The sequence below is a fragment of the Oryzias latipes genome, chromosome 8 (genome assembly GCF_053564925.1).
Source record: "Oryzias latipes strain Hd-rR chromosome 8, Olatipes_Hd-rR_3.1".
NCBI classification, from domain to species: Eukaryota; Metazoa; Chordata; class Actinopteri; order Beloniformes; family Adrianichthyidae; genus Oryzias; species Oryzias latipes.
The window spans coordinates 8,330,529-8,348,566 of NC_136244.1; the positions used below are offsets into that span (position 1 = coordinate 8,330,529).

General features: G+C 39.2%; 1 protein-coding gene across 2 annotated transcripts; it reads left to right on the forward strand.

Moving 5' to 3' along the window:
* Nucleotides 1-815: 815 nt before the first annotated feature.
* On the forward strand, nucleotides 816-16,687 carry LOC101164404 (extracellular serine/threonine protein kinase FAM20C). 2 transcript variants are annotated; one of them, XM_078951409.1, is made up of 11 exons: nucleotides 816-941; nucleotides 8,211-8,714; nucleotides 11,064-11,254; nucleotides 14,459-14,537; nucleotides 14,612-14,704; nucleotides 14,777-14,892; nucleotides 14,973-15,153; nucleotides 15,473-15,582; nucleotides 16,004-16,085; nucleotides 16,176-16,235; nucleotides 16,311-16,687. In XM_078951409.1, exons 2-11 carry the CDS (start codon nucleotides 8,212-8,214, stop codon nucleotides 16,567-16,569), a joined length of 1,674 nt encoding a protein of 557 aa, XP_078807535.1. In that variant the 5' UTR covers nucleotides 816-941; nucleotide 8,211; the 3' UTR covers nucleotides 16,570-16,687. The 2 variants fall into 2 exon arrangements, with proteins under 2 accessions (XP_078807535.1, XP_011476755.1); XM_011478453.4 differs by lacking the exon at nucleotides 816-941 and adding an exon at nucleotides 6,324-6,370.
* The last annotated feature ends 1,351 nt before the right edge of the window (nucleotides 16,688-18,038 follow it).

The following is an 18,038-nucleotide window of genomic DNA, read 5'->3' on the forward strand; positions in this document are numbered from 1 at the left end:
ACAATTTTAAAAGTGAATTAGATAAAACAAATCTAAACCTGGATCGTTTTGTTTTTTCATGGAGAACAGACTTTTGCAGAGAGTTACATAAGCAGTATTGTTCCATTAGAAGAAAACTGCCTGCTTGTCACAAGGTGTTCTTGCCACCAAATTAAAAATTCCCTCATTCAAAACACAATGGAAACACGCCAGTGGTCCTGCGAATGTTCCCTGCCATTTGCCAAAATTTAAATGAGGACCGAGGGGATATTTTGTTTTCCCATCGTGGAATAGAAATGTTCACATGGCTTTTGTAGCATCTGATTTAAGAGCAGTTAGGAGAATTTCTACAGGCAGACAGGCACTGAATCCCAGCTGATGACAGATTCTCCCTGGAGGGGAGAGGCAAGATTAGATTATCTCACAAGCTGTCACCTTGAAATGGACAAAAATGAGAAAAACAGACAGGAAAAGAGACAGACTGATCTGAACACAGATGACATTTTCAAACAAGAAAAAAGCAACAAGCCGAGGGGCGTTGTGTCTTTTTTAATGTGTGAATGTATTCTTTTTCTTAATATATGTGCATTTCAAACAAATTGATGTCTCAACTTCTGTTCAACATTTCATCACTCCCCCAGTTTTCTGTCTTGCTTCTATTTTTTTCCCATCTGGTGCATTTCTGCCTCTTTGACTCTATTTTCTGCACTCACCTGTTTCCCTCCATGTCTTTTCTCTTCTACTGTAAATTTTGCTACATCTCCCCCTCCTGTTGTCTGCCCACGCGTCCTCCTCACTCTCTCCTCAACTCTCGAGTTAAAATATTCATGCCCATCCACACAGAGAGAGCAGAAGCAGCAGCAGCCGGAGCCGCAGGAGTCAATGCTTTCAAAGTTGCGGGGCCTCTGAGTGTACAGTGAGAGGAGAAGGAGGAGGAGGAGGACGGGCAAAGATGTTGGGAGGTCAGTGAGAGCAGGTGAAAGAGAGACATGCATTGTGACATGAGAAAGAAGGGCGCCGTGAGGAGGTGAGCCCCTCCCTCATATCAAACACACGTGATTCTCTCTGCAGCTGAAACACATCAATGACAGTTTATTTTAAATAATTCGGTTACAGTTGTGGTCTGGGATGGGATCTTCATCCGAACTGTACTTAGACCCACTCCAATTAAAACTGTGTTGTTGGTGTCTATGTTCTTGTGCCATTTTGTCTGATAAAAGGAGACATATGTAGAGAAAATTAAATTTAAAATTGCATTTCTGAATATTTCTTTTTTCAAAGTGTTGTGAATCAGGAACAGATGAAAAAATACTGTTTGAATAAAATTTGTATGACAGAAAATACGCTGGGCGGACCTCAAACTCCCTACTCTGAGCGTTCAGCAATGTGGAGGGGAAGGGGGGGTGGGCTTGCTCTGTACCAATGGTCCTGCCCACAACTCAGAGAAATTTCCAATGAACTACTGATGCTCTGCAGAAACCTTCCTAGAAAATGACACTGAATTTTTGATTCTGGCTAAAAGCGGCATATTCATAATTTAAAGCACTGGGAACACTTTTACAATAAATAAAGATGATCAGAAGGAGACATTAATGAACTATTTGTGTTTGGAGTGAATTAGGCCCCTTTTTGGTAGACTGACACAAAAATACAGCTTTTATATGTTTATGGCACCCCTTAAAAAAAAACATCAATCTGATTTTATACTACAGATCATTCAAACAACGTAGTTGTGAATTTTTGCTCTTTTCAAGTAAAGGTTTACAAAGCCCTTTACATGTGTCTAAAAGCCAAAAAAAAATAGCATAAATGTTTTACAGCTTAAAATCATAACCAATTCAAATTAGTAACTCTGCACTTGTACTTGTACTTTCTCCCCTCTCTCTCTTTTTTTTATTTTTATTTTTCTTCTAACACCCCACTTACATGCACACTTTTCCCCTCTCCCTCCCCTTTAATAAAAAGTATATATATATATATATATATATATATATATATATATATATATATATATATATATATACTCTGTAATGTAACAAATAAAAAATAAAAAATAAAAAAAAGGGGTTTATACAAATTTACACCCTGGTTACCCGAAGATACATAACCTCTTCTTGTAATAGTAAAACTTGTCCAACACAAAAGGCCTCCAGCTCTCATCTGTTCGCTCAGTTCTTGGATAGAACAAGCTGAAAAGAAGAATAAAATTAAATGTAAAAATTAAAAAAAAGAAAAACACAGCAAAGGATTTCAAAACGCAAGAAATAGACAGAGCCATCCATCTATCGACTACAATTTGGCCACACAACCACACACTCTCACATTCACATCTAGAGCACTCAAGTAACCAATCAACGTGTGACAAATTTTTGGATTGTGAAGGAAACTGAAGAAAACTCACCCATGCTCGAGGAGAACAGTGGTCAGAGTGCTGACCACTACACTAGACAGAGCATGTGAGCTAATTAAAAAGTTAAAATAAAGTAAATAAATGAATTTTAAAGAAATTGCTGTCATTCACTCTTCACTGAAGTCACCATGGATTTGTTAACACAAAAAGTAGCAACAACAACTAACTTTCCCCACAATTTTAGTTGGCTCAAGCTAAGCCGGATGTAATAATAATACAGTAAAGAAGACAACTTTTTTTAAATTTAAAACAATTGTTTGACACTTTCAATATAAACATGCAGTAGGGATACAATAATTCACTTTTCTCATTATTCAAGTCAATGGTTTAAAACATGGTTCTATGCTCCACATCCTCTGCTTGCCCATTTGGCACAATCTTTGTCCAGTTTCTCACTCGTGATCTTTAGTAGTCTAATAATTACTCAGAGTTTTGAAGCAGTCTGCATCCAGGTCTTGCTGACAGGATTGTGCACGCTCCCATTAAGAGTCAAATCCTGGGTTGTTTCCAAGCAACCTACATAAAGCTGCAGCTGCTGTAAGGGAAAATGAGCTTCAAAGCTTTCCAAAATGCTTTATATGCCTCAATAGTAGCATTTGGGTGACGTTTCTTTGTGATGAGCAAAATAAAACAGAAAAGACATTAAAATGAAAAGGAGAGATATTTAAGACTGGAGTTGCTGACAACACATAACAAGATTAGCTGAAAGTGATGAGATACCCACTCTTTGCTTGCTTTTGTGTGATACAAACAGCTTTGAAAATGAATAATAGCCAGGACTTAATTTGTAGGACGCTCTTCAACTCTAAACCCAAGCATGGCTCATGATTGTTCCTTGGATTCAACACATATCAAATCTGCATTTTTGTTTTATAGTCACGTTTCTAAAATCAACAGGCAAACTCAAAAAGATTTTTCGCTTCAAAATGGATTCATCTTATAAAATATATTAATTAACAATAATTAATAGTCATGGCTGGAACCCTGATTATTTCTATTGATTTTATTTAAACAATAAATATTTATTGAATGTTGGCGTACAAGTGTGTAGACTTTCTAGAAGGCCCATCATAAGCCCTAGGAATCATGGGAAATTGGAAGTATTAGCGGTGTTAGATTTAATACCTTCTCAGGATGGTTAAATGTGTCAAATTCCTCAAGATCAGTTATGATTTCTAATTTCATAATTGTTTTCTGTAATCTTCTATGTTTACAATAAACTTGATCTAAACTCAAAATCAAAGTTGACCAAGTTTCAAGTACAGCATGACTCAACACATTTTTTCTAGGAAAAAATACTAAAGCACAGGACTGACAGGTTTAGTTACAGTACAGAACCAGTACAGTGTTCCCTTGCTATATCATCGTTCAGTTTTCACAGTCTCTCTATTTTACTGATATTTTTTACAGTGAAGCTTTTTTTTTTTTGCAGCACACTGTTTTGGGTCCTGATTGGCTGTTGACCTTGTCGATCAATCTCTTTGTCCTGTGACTCCTGACCTGACTTAATTTTTTAATGAAAGTTTGAACATCTATTGTGGGTTATTTTTAGAACACAACCCCTGTGATAAATGAGAGAAAATTGTATTCCTCCAGTGAAATTTGTACATGTCTGCCTTGCTGCTTAGAAGCATTGACATTAGACACAAAATCGTGAAGAAGAACAGAGTTGCAACAAAAGGATTTTTTTTCAGTCACGCGACTCCTCCAGTTTATCGCAAACGTCTGAGACTTTTGAGTCTGAAGGAGGTGCTGTAAGGGTGGAGGGGATGAAGAATACACCGGTCCTTCGACTTCAATGCCAGCTGCTAAGGAATATTTTACAGCTATTTCCTGAATTGCTACCAACCGAAGTTTGTTCCCCTGAACAAAGAAAAGACATCAGTTGATTCAGAAACGGCTGGAAAAATCCTGAAATGCTCAGGAAGATAATGCGGTGAATAATTATCATCTGGATGAATGAATGTTGGATGAAACCGGCATCTTCTGAAGGAAAATGGCCTCTCGCACTTAACTGATAAAAAAGGATCTTAGGCCGGGTGTATCTCCGTATTCGCAGATTGTGCGTATTCCCACAGCGGAGACCACAACGGGCAAACAGTGACAAAAGATTTGTTTTGAAGTGGAGAAAAGCAGCTTTGCGTTGAAATGCAACACTTTACAGTAGGGAAAAGATGCAATCAATGTAAATCAACTGATTCTAAAGCGGAGAAAAGTGGCTTTGCGCTGTTATACAAAACTTTACAGAAGTCACGTGTTACAATAAAAGTCGAGGAGTTACAGTATGTCAAAGAGGTTGTGTTATTTGGATGTCACTGGTGACATTTCTGGTGTTAAAGGGCTAGAAAAGCTGGTGGAAACACTATATGGTTAAGCAACAAGGCGAATGCAGGCAAACTATTATAGAAGGTCAAGGGGGGGTTATAAAGAAGAAGGAACTCAAGGAATGATATAGATACGGTGCAAAGAGTTAAAAATGCAAATATTGAGTGCAAACCCAAGAAACATGTTTACCGTGTGTTATGAATTATCATGCAAATAAGGGTCAAAAAGATGAAATTCTTTCTTTTTCAATTAAACTCATGGATGAAATTGTGTCTTAGAGCTCTTTGGATCACTGACACCTGTGGTAAGTGCTTTGCCTGGTGAGTTTAATTAAAGGAGAAACTAATAAAGACGGGCATTCCACATTATTAAAGCAGACAAACATTTTCAAGCAATATGAGAAAGAAAACGAATCTCTGCTGCTGAAAAGTAGGAAATAGGTAAATGCCTTGAACAAGATATAAAAACCTTGGATATTTCATGTAAACGTAACTGTGATCATCGTAGTATTAAGAGATTTGTAGCTGATTCAGAGCATACAGGGTTTGTGCAGATAAAGGCAGAATCGGAAAGGTTTCTGCCAGACAAATGCGTCAAATTAAGAGAGCAGCTTCTAAAATACCATTATAAAGCAGCAAGCACATATTTGAAGCTGCTGGTGTCCCTGAATTCCACCAACATCAAGGTGTAGGATCCTCCAGAGGCTTGCAGTTTTACATAAACCTTCTATTCCGCCTAAACAACACTCACAAGCAGGAACAGCTGCTGTGGGCCCAGACATGCATGCAGATTAATTTTCAGTCTTGTTCACTAGTGAGTGCTGTGCAACCCAGCAGTTCACATCCAAACAGCAGCTCTATGAGGCTATTCTGACATCCTGCAAAGAAATTCTAGCAGAAACTCTCCAAAAACTCACAAGTTCAATGGATGCAGGAATTGTGAAGCTGCTACAAAATAAGGGGTCCTATGTTCAAAGGAACTTGAAGATGTTTTTCATTGGAATAGCTTTTGAATTCATTTAATATGACTTCCTAATGCAGAAAATTTGACCAATGACCATTTTCAGTTCTTTAGAATCCATAAAATGTTGCGGAACTCTTGTGTGTGTAATAATGTGGAACAGTGACTTTGAAGGTTTTTATTTTTAAAGAAACATCTTTAGGAAGTTTGTTCAATAACATTTTAATATACGTTTATACGTTCTATTGGTTTGTCACTTGATAATTTCTCTTACTTGCAATGAGTATTTAGAAAATCATATTAGCAGCTTTTGTAAGTGCCTGACACTTCCAGGTGGTTTGGAGCTAAATGAAGGTGAGAAAGGTTTCTAGGGTAGAAGCGCCCTAAATCCACTGTAATATTGTACTGTATCTTCCTTTTTAAAATGTATATTCATATACAATGGAATCTTTTCATAAAAAACGCAGATTCATTGATTCCTGCAGCCTGAAAGTTCACACGAGGCTCCCTTTTGTGGGTCATCCTGACCCAGGTCATCCCAGCATGGCCACTGTTTGCACTGCTGTGACCGCATGATAACACACACTAACCACAGTGGTCGAACAGAGCTAAAAGATTTGCTCTGACTTTCTGTCCCACTGGCAGCGGAAGACAAGTGGAACAGACTGAGGGGAGAGAAAAAAGGCTCTTGAAGATGTGAGTAATGCCTCAAATCTGCAGCTCCTCAGAGGGAATCTGAGAGCAGCAAATTATTCAATAATGTATTGATTTTCTTGCAGAGCTTTTTTATTTTGACGATTATACCAAAAAAAAAGATTACCTAAAACTTTTTGACTTAGTTACTCAATATAAATGTCTCTGCCAGAAACCTGAATGAAAAAATATCAACTTTCCATCTCCAAAAAACCTGTTTTGAATGAAGATTCAATCTCTGAGCGCCTTTTGTGCTCCAGTTTTCTCATCAAAAGCGCCTTGCCCTGAACACTGAACCCTTCATACGCTGATTAAAATGCAGTGTAGCATCGTTCAAAGACGGAGAGGGGGCTGGTTTTGCATTTTAAGCAGCACATCCAGCATTTAGATGGGATATTACAGTAAAACAAGGGCTTAAAATTCAATGGGAGATTATGCACCACCTGAACTTGCTGTGGTAAACTGACATTCTTTTGATGACTGGTGGGTGGGGAAATCATCAAAAAGACATAAAGAAGTGCTCATCATTTAAGCCCATTTAAGTCACATGCACCTGTATGGGGGGTTACGGGTGCTGCCGGGTTGTAAAGAGGAGCGACTGCATCTTCAGCCTTAGTCACAATGTCCTTATAGATGGATACGGGATGTCTGAGAGGGAAAAATGGACAAATCTGTGAGGGGCACGCAGGCGGCCCACACAAAATTTTAGGAACATAGACCGCTCAGTGAGCGAAAATATTCACGCACATTTTTTCTATAGCTGTGCTCTGGGTGACAGGTGATATAATGAACTCTTAAACAACATATGAAAGTAAGTAAGGAGGAAGTAGCGACGATTTTTCAACTCCCTGGAAACCTGCACATTGTACGAGACGCCTCCAACGCAGTTCTTGGGCACCTGTTGAATGCTCTATGCATGCAGCCTGACTGTTAGAAATTAGGAAATTAGACAACCAGAGTGTAGTTTGTGTGGGCATCCTACCGGCATCCTATGGGAAACTATGTATCACCTGCACACCCTGTGGGTGCAGCATTGGTGCGCGGTCAGTAAAGGATTAGTGCGTGCACCTTACTAATGACTAGACTGTAGGCAAAGGGCACTATACGACAGCATCACCCATACGGCATAAGTGCGTGTTATTTACATCATCTGTACAAATACTTTACGAAGCACTTACAACACCCACGACAATCGTACTTTCTATTTTCATGATTAAGGTGGCCCCCAGGGGGTGTGATGAGCTTCATCCAGTGTGGGTCCTTGGGCAAGACCCTTTCACGCTACCACCTAACTATGTAGCCACAAGGGGGCCCAAGTCTGGGTCGTCCTGTGCCGGTCCCCGGCCCAAATGGAACATAACATTACCGTATTCGTAAGGCAAATGTAAATTATACATACCTATGACTTATGGGTGATGCTGTTGTACTCTTTGTACAGTGCGCAGGATTTAAGGAGAGATTGAAACAATAAAAATCTGTATGAGATGCCTGCGTCTCAACAACTACACATTTACCGTCACCTGCAGCACGCCTGTAGGTAAAAGGGCCAGAAAATGTTTGCTCTACGGGCTCAACACGCTGTCTGTGGCCTTACTATTTCCAGCAGGCCATCTGCATGGCCCACACACGTACAGGTTTGCCCATTTTTCACCTGCAAACAGCTTGTATCCCCCCGTCAGAACAGTTGGGACTAAGACTTTAGCATGAGTCTATGACAGAAATGTATGAAACAGAGCTGTATTCTAAAAACCACTGAAAATGTTGTTAAACTGATGAATTTTCACCACATGTCTGGGTTTCCATGTAAATCTGACTCGATTTTTTTTTCATCTGGGACTTCCAGCATGGTCAAACGGAACCTGGTTCAATCCACCCGCTCCATCTATCTGGGCCTGGCATGTCTATCTCTCACTCTTCATCTCCTTCTGGCCTGTTTCTGCCTCTCAGTCCTCCAGACCGCCTGCACCCCGCCCGCCTCCTCCACCTCCTCTTCTATTCCAAGAACAGATCCTCAATCGCGTCAGTCCTTCTCGTCGCCTGCTGCCTCTTCCTCAGACAAACTGCCAAGTGGCCTTCAGAAAGCGAACGCGTTTGACCCCGACAGGGAAAAAGCACTCAGAACTGAGACAGATGAAGAAAAAACACAACCGAGGCCCGAAAACCTAAAGCAGAGGGTGAAGGGTCACTCCAAGCTGGAGGAGCTGTTCAGCCACCCACTCTACAACCTGCCACGCCCACCAATGCAGCAAGATGATTGGCTGCTTAGGGTAAAAGCAGATGAGGACGGAGGGGATGAAGGAAGTGAGGAAGAGGAGAAGGAGGACTTTCTTCCTCATGACAGTGAGTGGTGAGTAAAATGAGACATCATGAACTTAAGATCTGTAAAGGCTGAACGGACTTTGAAAATGTCCTTCACCGAACATCTGTGAGTTTAGCAGAAGGTTTATACAGTTTGTCATATGAGCAACCTGCTGCTGACATGCATTCTAATAGTTAAACACTGATGAGTTGGCTTTATTTTGTTAATGAATCACTGAAAGTAACTGGTGAGAGTCATGGTTTCATCATCTGCAGGATAACAGGAAGAGGTTTGGCTGCCTGCGCGACACAACTCTGTGTTTTTCATCTTTGCCAGCCCTCACAGCTCATCGGATCATCAAGCCACATTCCTCTTGATGATCAAGCGGGAAGAAGCTGTTTAATCTTGATCCGCCTTTTCATCCTTTTAGCTTTTGGCACTCAATCCTGCACATTTCCTCCTCAGCTCGTTAGGATTTAAGGTATTATCTGGAGCTTTACGTGTGAGAATGAGAGTTGCAGCTGCATAAATATCTTTTTTTGTTGTCTGGTTTCCCAATGTAAGTCATTAAAAAAAATCCAGGAGAAATTTCTGGATTTACACAGAATTAAACTACAAAAAAACTGTTTAAATTGTACTTTGAAAACAAAACGTTTCCATGCTGCAAGAACCCCAAAAATCGAGGTTTTATTAAAAGAAATGTTGTTGTTTTTTTAGTTTAAGCTTCATAATTAGTCCTTTTTTTGCAATATTTTATGACTTTTTTATTGTTTAAATTTTTTAAAACTATTGCTGGCACAGCTGTATAGCAAAGACTAACGACAACAGACATTAAAGGGCTATTTTAATATTTTGTTCTGTTAGTGCATGAGTTTTGCAGCTTTTGACGAAGGTTTTTTTTTTTTTTTGGAAGCCAGAAATACAAAAAGAATTTCGAATATGCACTTTGTCCAGTCTTTTATTGGATGGTACATTTCCACTCACTACAAAAATTTAACCTGTGATAAAAAGTAAAGAATAAAAGTTTAAAAATGTTTCTTTGTATCTCAAAGTAAGGCTGTAGATGCCTTCTGCTCTCTGTTTGAATTTTGTTTATTTGAATTTTATTAGCTATTAGACAGCTTATAGCATTATTGAATTCTAACTATTGGGGCTTTTTGGTTACTTCTTTTAGGGGTCACCAAAGCCAATCGCACTGTGTTATCCTCTTCATGACCCAATCCTCTGTGTTTACACACAGCTGATGTATTCTTAAATTACATTTGTACATGATTTAATCAACTTGTTTGCTCCTCCTGAACTCAAATCTCATTCTGTGCCCTTTCCTTTTTAGAAAAATGTTTTCCACCACTGACATTTCACCAAAAACCAAACTTCCTCATCACCTGTTTCCTTCACCTACATGACCATTAAAGTCTACTCCAAACATTCTCTTCTTCCCTTTAGGGACACCCAGGGTCACCTCATCCATCTCCCTCCAGAATTTCTCCTCCAGCTCACATCCTGTTGAGCAAAATCAGTGACGACATTCAATGTCACACCTTCAACTCCAGCTTCAGACTCATCACTCTATCTTACAGTCCCTTCACCTCCTGAACATTTACATCAAGCAACTCCTTCAGGATTACTCCTGTTCCATTCCTCTTTCCATTCACGCCATGATCTATAAGCTTTGCTTCCTTCAACCTGGTCTCTTGAACACATCCACCGTTCTTCTTTCTGTAATTTGAGGTAACTACATTTAAAGTATCTCCCCTAAGTCCCCTACACTTGTCTTTCCTTTATTCTCAGGTCAACAGCACCGGTGGCAGTTGTTAATCTGGGCTATGACTGGTCCAAGATGAAATGTCTGTTTGGTTTTTGGTTTGGTTTTTCATTTTATGCCCCTCCTGACACTCTGCATTTACCTGGACTTGGGACCAGCACACAAAAGCATTGTGCCTCCTTGTGTTTATATTAACTATATACTAATAGACCTAAAAAGTGTTTGTGTTTGTTGGTGCGTGTGTGTAGGTGTCTATATATTCCCTCAAAGTTCTACTTAATTATAGTTCTAACTATAGTTTTACGTGGTTTTATTTACTGACACAACACAAATGGTCACATTTTTCAAATTTTACCAGAATAAGTCATTTTGTTTTGTAATTAATAAATTTAAAACATTTGTAGAAGGATCTGATTAAAAATATTTATGCTAAAAAACATACTCTGCTCCCAGTAATGAGCTTTGTGGAACCCCACAGTTTCCAGTTGTCGCACTGGCAGTTATTTTACTAAAACTGTAGAGTTTAAGGTATGTGTGTGTTGTTATTGACAAAGGAAACCCTTTGTGTATTTTTCCATGAGTTTTCACCAAAACCTGCATGTTTATGGTTCTGTTTTTTTCTGTTTTTTTAGCCATACCTGCAGGCAAAGCACCAGTCAGGAGGAAGGCTATGATGAAACCACTTGGACAAGTGATAAAGAGACTCACCCTCCCTGGCTGCGGTTCCACTTGGGCATCTCTCGCTGGGAGCTGTACGACAGGAAAGACTCCAACCTGGCCCAGTTGACTCACTATCTGGCAACACAACCCATCCTCAGAGCTGGTGAGCCAAAAGACAGAGAAAACATGGAAGCAGGTGGAATTCATAGACTGAAATGAACAAAGGCTCTCTTCAAAAGAACGTTGATTTATATTTAAGCTCCTGAAAGCATCCTCTCTCTGAAGGACATCTGTACTTCACCAAAAATTGTACTAAAAAAAATATATAAAAATGTTTTAGTTCTTATATTTTTATTGTTTGATTCCATAAACTAATTAAATTGTTTTGGCCCAACCGGAATTTTAAACAAACTCATTTTTTTCAGTGAAACTAAAATATTTTGGGGGTTTTTCAGAGTTTAAATGATAGAGATGAGACAGGATCTATGTTAAAAACCAGGAAACAAAGGATTTGACTAAAGAAAAGCTGAATTTTCATCACACTCTTTATATATCTTGACAACCTATCCATCGTGCTTTCAAACTTTAGCTTCAGGTGACCTTGTTCCTCTGCAACAATTTTCACAGCTCAGCTTTGATTGATTGCTGAGGTGACTGTCCACCTCTTTGATTGAGTTTCAGAGGTTTCAATCGAGTTCAGGTTTGGAAACTGGGCTGCTGTTCCTTTCTCCACTCTTGGATTGACTTATTTGTCATAGTGCATCACGATCCTCAGGGTTTGGAAACTATAGGTTAGAGCCGAAGGAGGCCAGGAAAACCTTGCATGTGGACTAAATCATGCCCATTTTCAGTCTCGCTTAAACCCCCACCCAATCACTTTTCAGAATCTCTAGTTGTGTCCAAATTCCCTCGCTAATCCCTAACCCCTAGAACACTAGTGTAAAACTATCCAGTGCCTTGGAATTTTCACCCAGTTCAGTCTTAGGCCCACTACTTTTCATTTTTTATTTAAACGGCAAAAATGATGTCACTGATGTTTCAAAGTAAAAACCTAATAAATCTTAACATTTTTTCAACATTATTCAGGAGTCTACTGTGTTCTAATGATGAAAACTTAGATGAGTTTAAAAAATGAATGTAGGTAGATATATAGCATTACCTATGATAACGCTAGTATGAATGCTGTAAGCTGAATCTGGCTGCTGAAGATGCTAGTGCTGATACCTGTATGGAAGAAAAATAATAAAGAAATAAGGAGAAACAGGACCACTAAACAGCTTTCACACAAACACATTTTTTTTTTCAAATGACAAATTGTTCAAAAGCAATGCATTGTGGTCTATGTTTGCCAATCTAGTGAGCATTGATTGATGAGCACTTGCTTTTAACTTTTGGGAAATTTCCCGGGCACCAGATTATGGAATTGTAGATTTTGAACACTTTAAAGGAACGACCCTATAGTGCACTATGTTGTGAGTAGTGAAGGAATGTGGCCCCGTTTTCTGAGGTCCGAAGTGGACCACAGGTAATGGTAAAAGCAGAAAATTACACTCATGAGAGAAGATATTTGTTTAGATCCTTAGATTTTATTGCTCTATAACCATTTTAAATGATTCATTTAATCAAAACTACTTTTATAATTATTTTCCTGATGAACCTAAACCATCTCTTTCCTAATAATTCAATTGTTTTTACTGCTTTGCTATAAACTTTTCACTAGAACAGACTGTCAAAAAAAGATGCATTTGCTTCTAGGCCCTTGCAGAGAAACATGAGTGTAATGCTCCAAATCAAAGGACATCGAAGGCCTGAGCACAGAAAGAGAAGCCAAGGGAATTCAGAATCCTCAAATTCTGTTATAGATTTAAAAAGAAATTACCTGTATGTGCAGCCTAACTGATCTTTGTTGGCCAGAGAACAAGGCAAAAATTCTCCAAACAGCAACTGAGAGCTCCAAGAAAATATTTTCGGATGATAAAACACTGGGTTTTGGCAGGCGACACGCTCCGCTGTTGTAAGGTCATGAATTTAATCCACCCACAAACTTGTGCTACCCCAACACCAGCAAGTGCTGAGCCATCTGCACATGAGCACAAAGATTCGCACGACGGCATTAAGACGCGCAGATGCTCGATTTGTGTTTGCTCCTCTGAAGCAGCAAGCCTGTCTTCTCTCTTCTGCAGCTGCTGCATGAATAATGGATGACAACGTGTCAGACACTGCAAATTAGGCACTAATCTCAACTAAAGGTGTGTTTTTCTCTCACTAGGTCATCTTTTCCTTGAAGTCTAACAAGTAAGCCACCACAGGAATCCCTAAATTTTACTTTTTTTAGGACATCAGCATTTTATCTGAACTAGTATTTTGAAAAGACAAATATTTTGTTGTTTGATCCAAAAACTACTTTTCTGATCATTAGTCTAAAAAGCAACAAAAAAAACAACCTTTTGTTTATCTGTTAAAATAATTTGTTGGTTATAAAATATCACCCAAGTCTACTTTTTTGTGATTTACAAATGAAAAGGAACAATATTAGAGTGGAGCAAAATATTTAGCATATACTTATGTCAAATCAAACATTTTCTTGCATAAATTAACAAAATAGTCCTGCAGCAAAAAAGTAAATAAAACAGCGAGCAGCATTGTAGGTGCTACCCGCCCCAGCCTTCGCCGTCCCCTTTTGACCCGCCCTCACTGGCTGAATGGTTGCTAAATGCTCCTCACTCCCCCCTCTGCCACGTTGGCCAGAACTGCATCCCAAATTTATGAAGAAAATTTAAAAAAAACGTGTTTCAAAATGTCGACTTTTGTTTTGGTTTTATCTCCATTTTCTTTCTTGGTCTCCTGGGGATGATATACAGATGGATGTGATGTTTAGAAATATCAGCAGAAGTACATTTTGGGATTTCCTTGACAACAGTGGTTTTGGTTAACCATGCCTACATTACTAAAATGTTCATATTGCATGTTATTTTGTTTCATTCAGCTCTAGCCAGAGATTCAAGTATAAACCTTTCACAATATTATGGTAAACAAATATGCCAGCAACACCGTTCAAAATCAACAAACTGAAAAACCAACATGTTTTTCAAGTAGTTTCCTAATATTCCTTGAGGATTTTTGGGGATAATTGAGGATGGCCACCTCTTACTGAGGTCAAAGGTAAACAAAAGTTCGGTTGTGATTGTAGACTTACATTTTTTTTTTAATGTAACAATAGGCCACCAAGTGGAGAATAGGATATATTACACCATATTTAAAGTCAAGCCCTGAAAATATATAAAGATTATGCAATTTAATAAAATTCAAAACTTTATAAAGCTTTGGACAATGAATGAATGAAACCTTGTATTTTCCGTCTTATCAGTTCAGAAGACAGGAGGTACGCAGCTGAAACTGCTCATAACCTTCCCAAATTATGGACAAGCTCTGCTCAAGCCCCTGAGGTAAAGACCTCGTCATCCAGACCCATCTGAGGAGAAGGCCTGTCATAAAACCATATGCGTCTGTGTCCGCTCAGGCAATCCAGAGAGGCCGAAACAGACACCAACCTCTTCTACTTCTCTGACTTTGAAAGGCACAACGCAGAGATCGCCGCCTTCCATCTTGACAGGTACAAACGCTGAGTACAGCGAATCCCTGAGCAGAGAAGCAAGAAATGGAGGTGTAACTTTGTCTTTCTCAGAGTTCTGGGCTTCAACAGGATTCCCCCGGTGGTCGGTCGACTTATTAATGTCACCTCAGAGGTCAGAGAGATCACCACTGACCGCCGCCTCGCCAAGACCTTCTTTACCTCTCCTGGTTTGTGTGTAAACGATGATTCGGCTGTGTTTCAACATTTCAGAATTCTGCTCAAGTTGTATTCTCTTTGTCTCCATCAGCCGGGAATGTCTGTTTCTACGGCCAGTGTGAATACTACTGCTCCACAGAGAACCCGGTGTGTGGACGGCCGCACATGTTAGAGGTTTCCGTGGCTACCATGCTGCCCGACCTCTCCCTCGCTCCTCGCAGATCATGGAGGTCCCCGTGGCGACGCGCCTACAGCCGCACCAAGCTGGCACAGTGTGTACTTTTAGTTTTCTACCATAGGCCCGCCTAAATTTCCCTTTTAAATCTCAAAAGAAACAGCTAATTCAAGCATGACCATTTTGGACCATTCTCTCACTTTTGACACAAAAACGGCTGTTTGCTGCCCTCTAGTGGTTGCAAAGAACTACAACCCCAAAGTGTTGCTCAGAACTTTACCACAAATTAAATGATACATGAAAATAGTCTGGAAGGATGAACCAGAAGTGGAAAAAACTATGATCAGACCAGACTTTCAGATAACAAAACCTGTGATTTATTTTCTTACTCTTTGTCCTCCCTTGCACTCCTTCAGGTGGGAAACAAACCCCGCTTACTGTGACAAAGTGAAGCAAACGCCGCCCTACAACCACGGCACCAGACTGGTGGATCTCATTGACATGGCCGTGCTGGACTTTCTCATGAGTCAGTTCCTTCAGCTGTTTCTTTACGTGAAACTTGAACTCCTGAAAAACAAAATTTTTTTCATAAATAAGTAGGGTTTCAAAGATATGTGACATCATGCAAATTTTAAATTTTTTTGTTTGTCTGCAGAAGATAAAGGATATTTGTGTAGCAAATCAACATTATTTTCCTCATATTTTTTCTTCTATGACCTACCGGAAAGCAGGGCTTTAAATTCAGAAATGTTTATTTGCTGATTATTGTTTTGTGATTTGTAAAACTTGGCTTTAGACTTGATTAAAGTGCTGGAATGTGGGGAAATGTTCTGACAAATTATGCTAAATGTTAGTTACACTTGTTCATTTAGATTAGAAAAAATATAAATATTTCATCAATATGTTTTTGATATTTTTGATCCATTAAAACATTGTCTTCCTCAAAGGCAACATGGACAGACATCACTATGAAACCTTTGAAAGCTTTGGGAATCAGACTTTTTTGCTGCACTTAGACAACGGACGGGCGTGAGTACCAGCTTTCAAACTTTATTTTATTTTATTTTATTCTTTTTCTTTTATTATGTCAGTTTGAAAAGCTGCTGCTAATATCTTCAGATTTGGACGACATTCTCAGGATGAGCCTTCGATTTTAGCACCACTAAGACAGTGCTGCAGGTAATTCTAGGTGTTCTCCTCGGAAGTCTCAATTATGAAGACTCCAGAACGACACTCCTTCTGCTCCATCTGCAGGATCCGTCGCTCCACCCTCCTGCGCTTGCGCCTCCTGTCCCTCTCTGATTTCGGTTTGAGTGAGGTGATGCGTGAATCTCTGGCTCAGGATCCTCTGGCGGCCGTGGCACCACTCCTTTCTGAACCACACCTGTCAGCGTTGGACCGACGCCTTGCAAAGGTCCTGGCAGCCGTGGAGATTTGCCAGGAGAAGCACACAGATGTCATCTACGACGACCTGGAGGAATTTGATCAAAACTTTGAGCCTCAGGCTGTCTGACGAAGATAATAAACAATAAATGTTTCATTTTCTGCAAAAAAAAAAATGTATCTCCCTCATGCTTTTTTAAAAATAAATTGATAGTTTTGTTACAAATATCTTAGATTTATTCAGTTTTGAAATACGGATGATATAAATTAAATATCATGGAGGTAAAGCCTGTAGAACCTGTAAAACCTTACGGTTTTGCCTCCCAATTTTTGTTGTAACTTTCCCAATTTTTAATGAATATTAGGGTATAAAAGATTCATTTTTACAATTATTTGATTCATATCATGTTTTACTGTATGGTTGCAGATCCGATTCATTGTTAATTTTGGTTCATTGCCAAAAATCCAACCAGTGTGACTCAGATAAATACCTGGGTACTGTACAGTGCAGGTGAAGTTTTCCAGATTCCTTGTTCTTCTCAGTAATCAAGTTTAAATTAAAGGAGACATCTGTCAAGGTTGTCTTTCAAAGAGGCACAAGAAAGCACTGCCCCCCTCTCTCTTTGTCTTATTCATTAAACCTATAGCTATAGATATATGAGGGAATTAAAACAAAAAAAAAACATCTGTCACAAAATAAGTCTTTATGCAGATGATGGAGTATTAATCTTTCCCCACAACTCAGACTTCTTAGTCCCTAGAGCAGTGGCAGTAATTGACACCTTTTCATCCATCTCTGAGTACCAATATACCATTAAAGACAGGGAATATTAAATATTTAGGTGTCACTTACTTATCCCATTTATTCTACACTGGGTAAACTGACTCCCATTTGGAACAATCCTGACATTCTAATGAAAGAAAATGGTTAACTTCTCCACCTGGCAGGCTACGGGTATTACACATATTGAGCATATATGCTCAATAATTCAAGAAAAGTTATTGAAGATAAGAATTCAAGAAAAAACTTTTCTCTTTGAAAATGTGAAGGAATTATATGGAATAAGTAATAACAACCACTTTAAATACCAGCAGTCGAAGTCAGTAATAACGAGTACATCAGAGGGAACGAGTACATCAGAGGAACGAGTACATCAGAGGGACGGCTCATGTTGCCTGTGTTAGCGACAAAGTCAGAGAAGCCAGACTGAGATGGTTTGGACATGTTCAGAGGAGGGATAGTGGATATATTGGTAGAAGGATGTTGGAGATGGAGCTGCCTGGCCGGAGGGCAAGAGGACGGCCAAAGAGGAGATATATGGATGTCTTAACAGAGGACATGAAGTTGGCTAACGTTAGGGTAGAAGATGTTCATGATAGAGTGAGGTGGAAAAGGATGATTCGCTGTGGCGACCCCTGATGGGAAAAGCCGAAAGAGAAAGAAGAGTCGAAGTCAGTAATAAGCACAAGGTTTAAATGGAATCAGATGAATTTGACCCCACCGGAATCAGTATGTTTTTCAATTTACCATATAAATTCTGACATTTAAGTCAGATTTCTGACGTTGAGGTCAGAATCATGAGAAGTAAGTCAGAATTC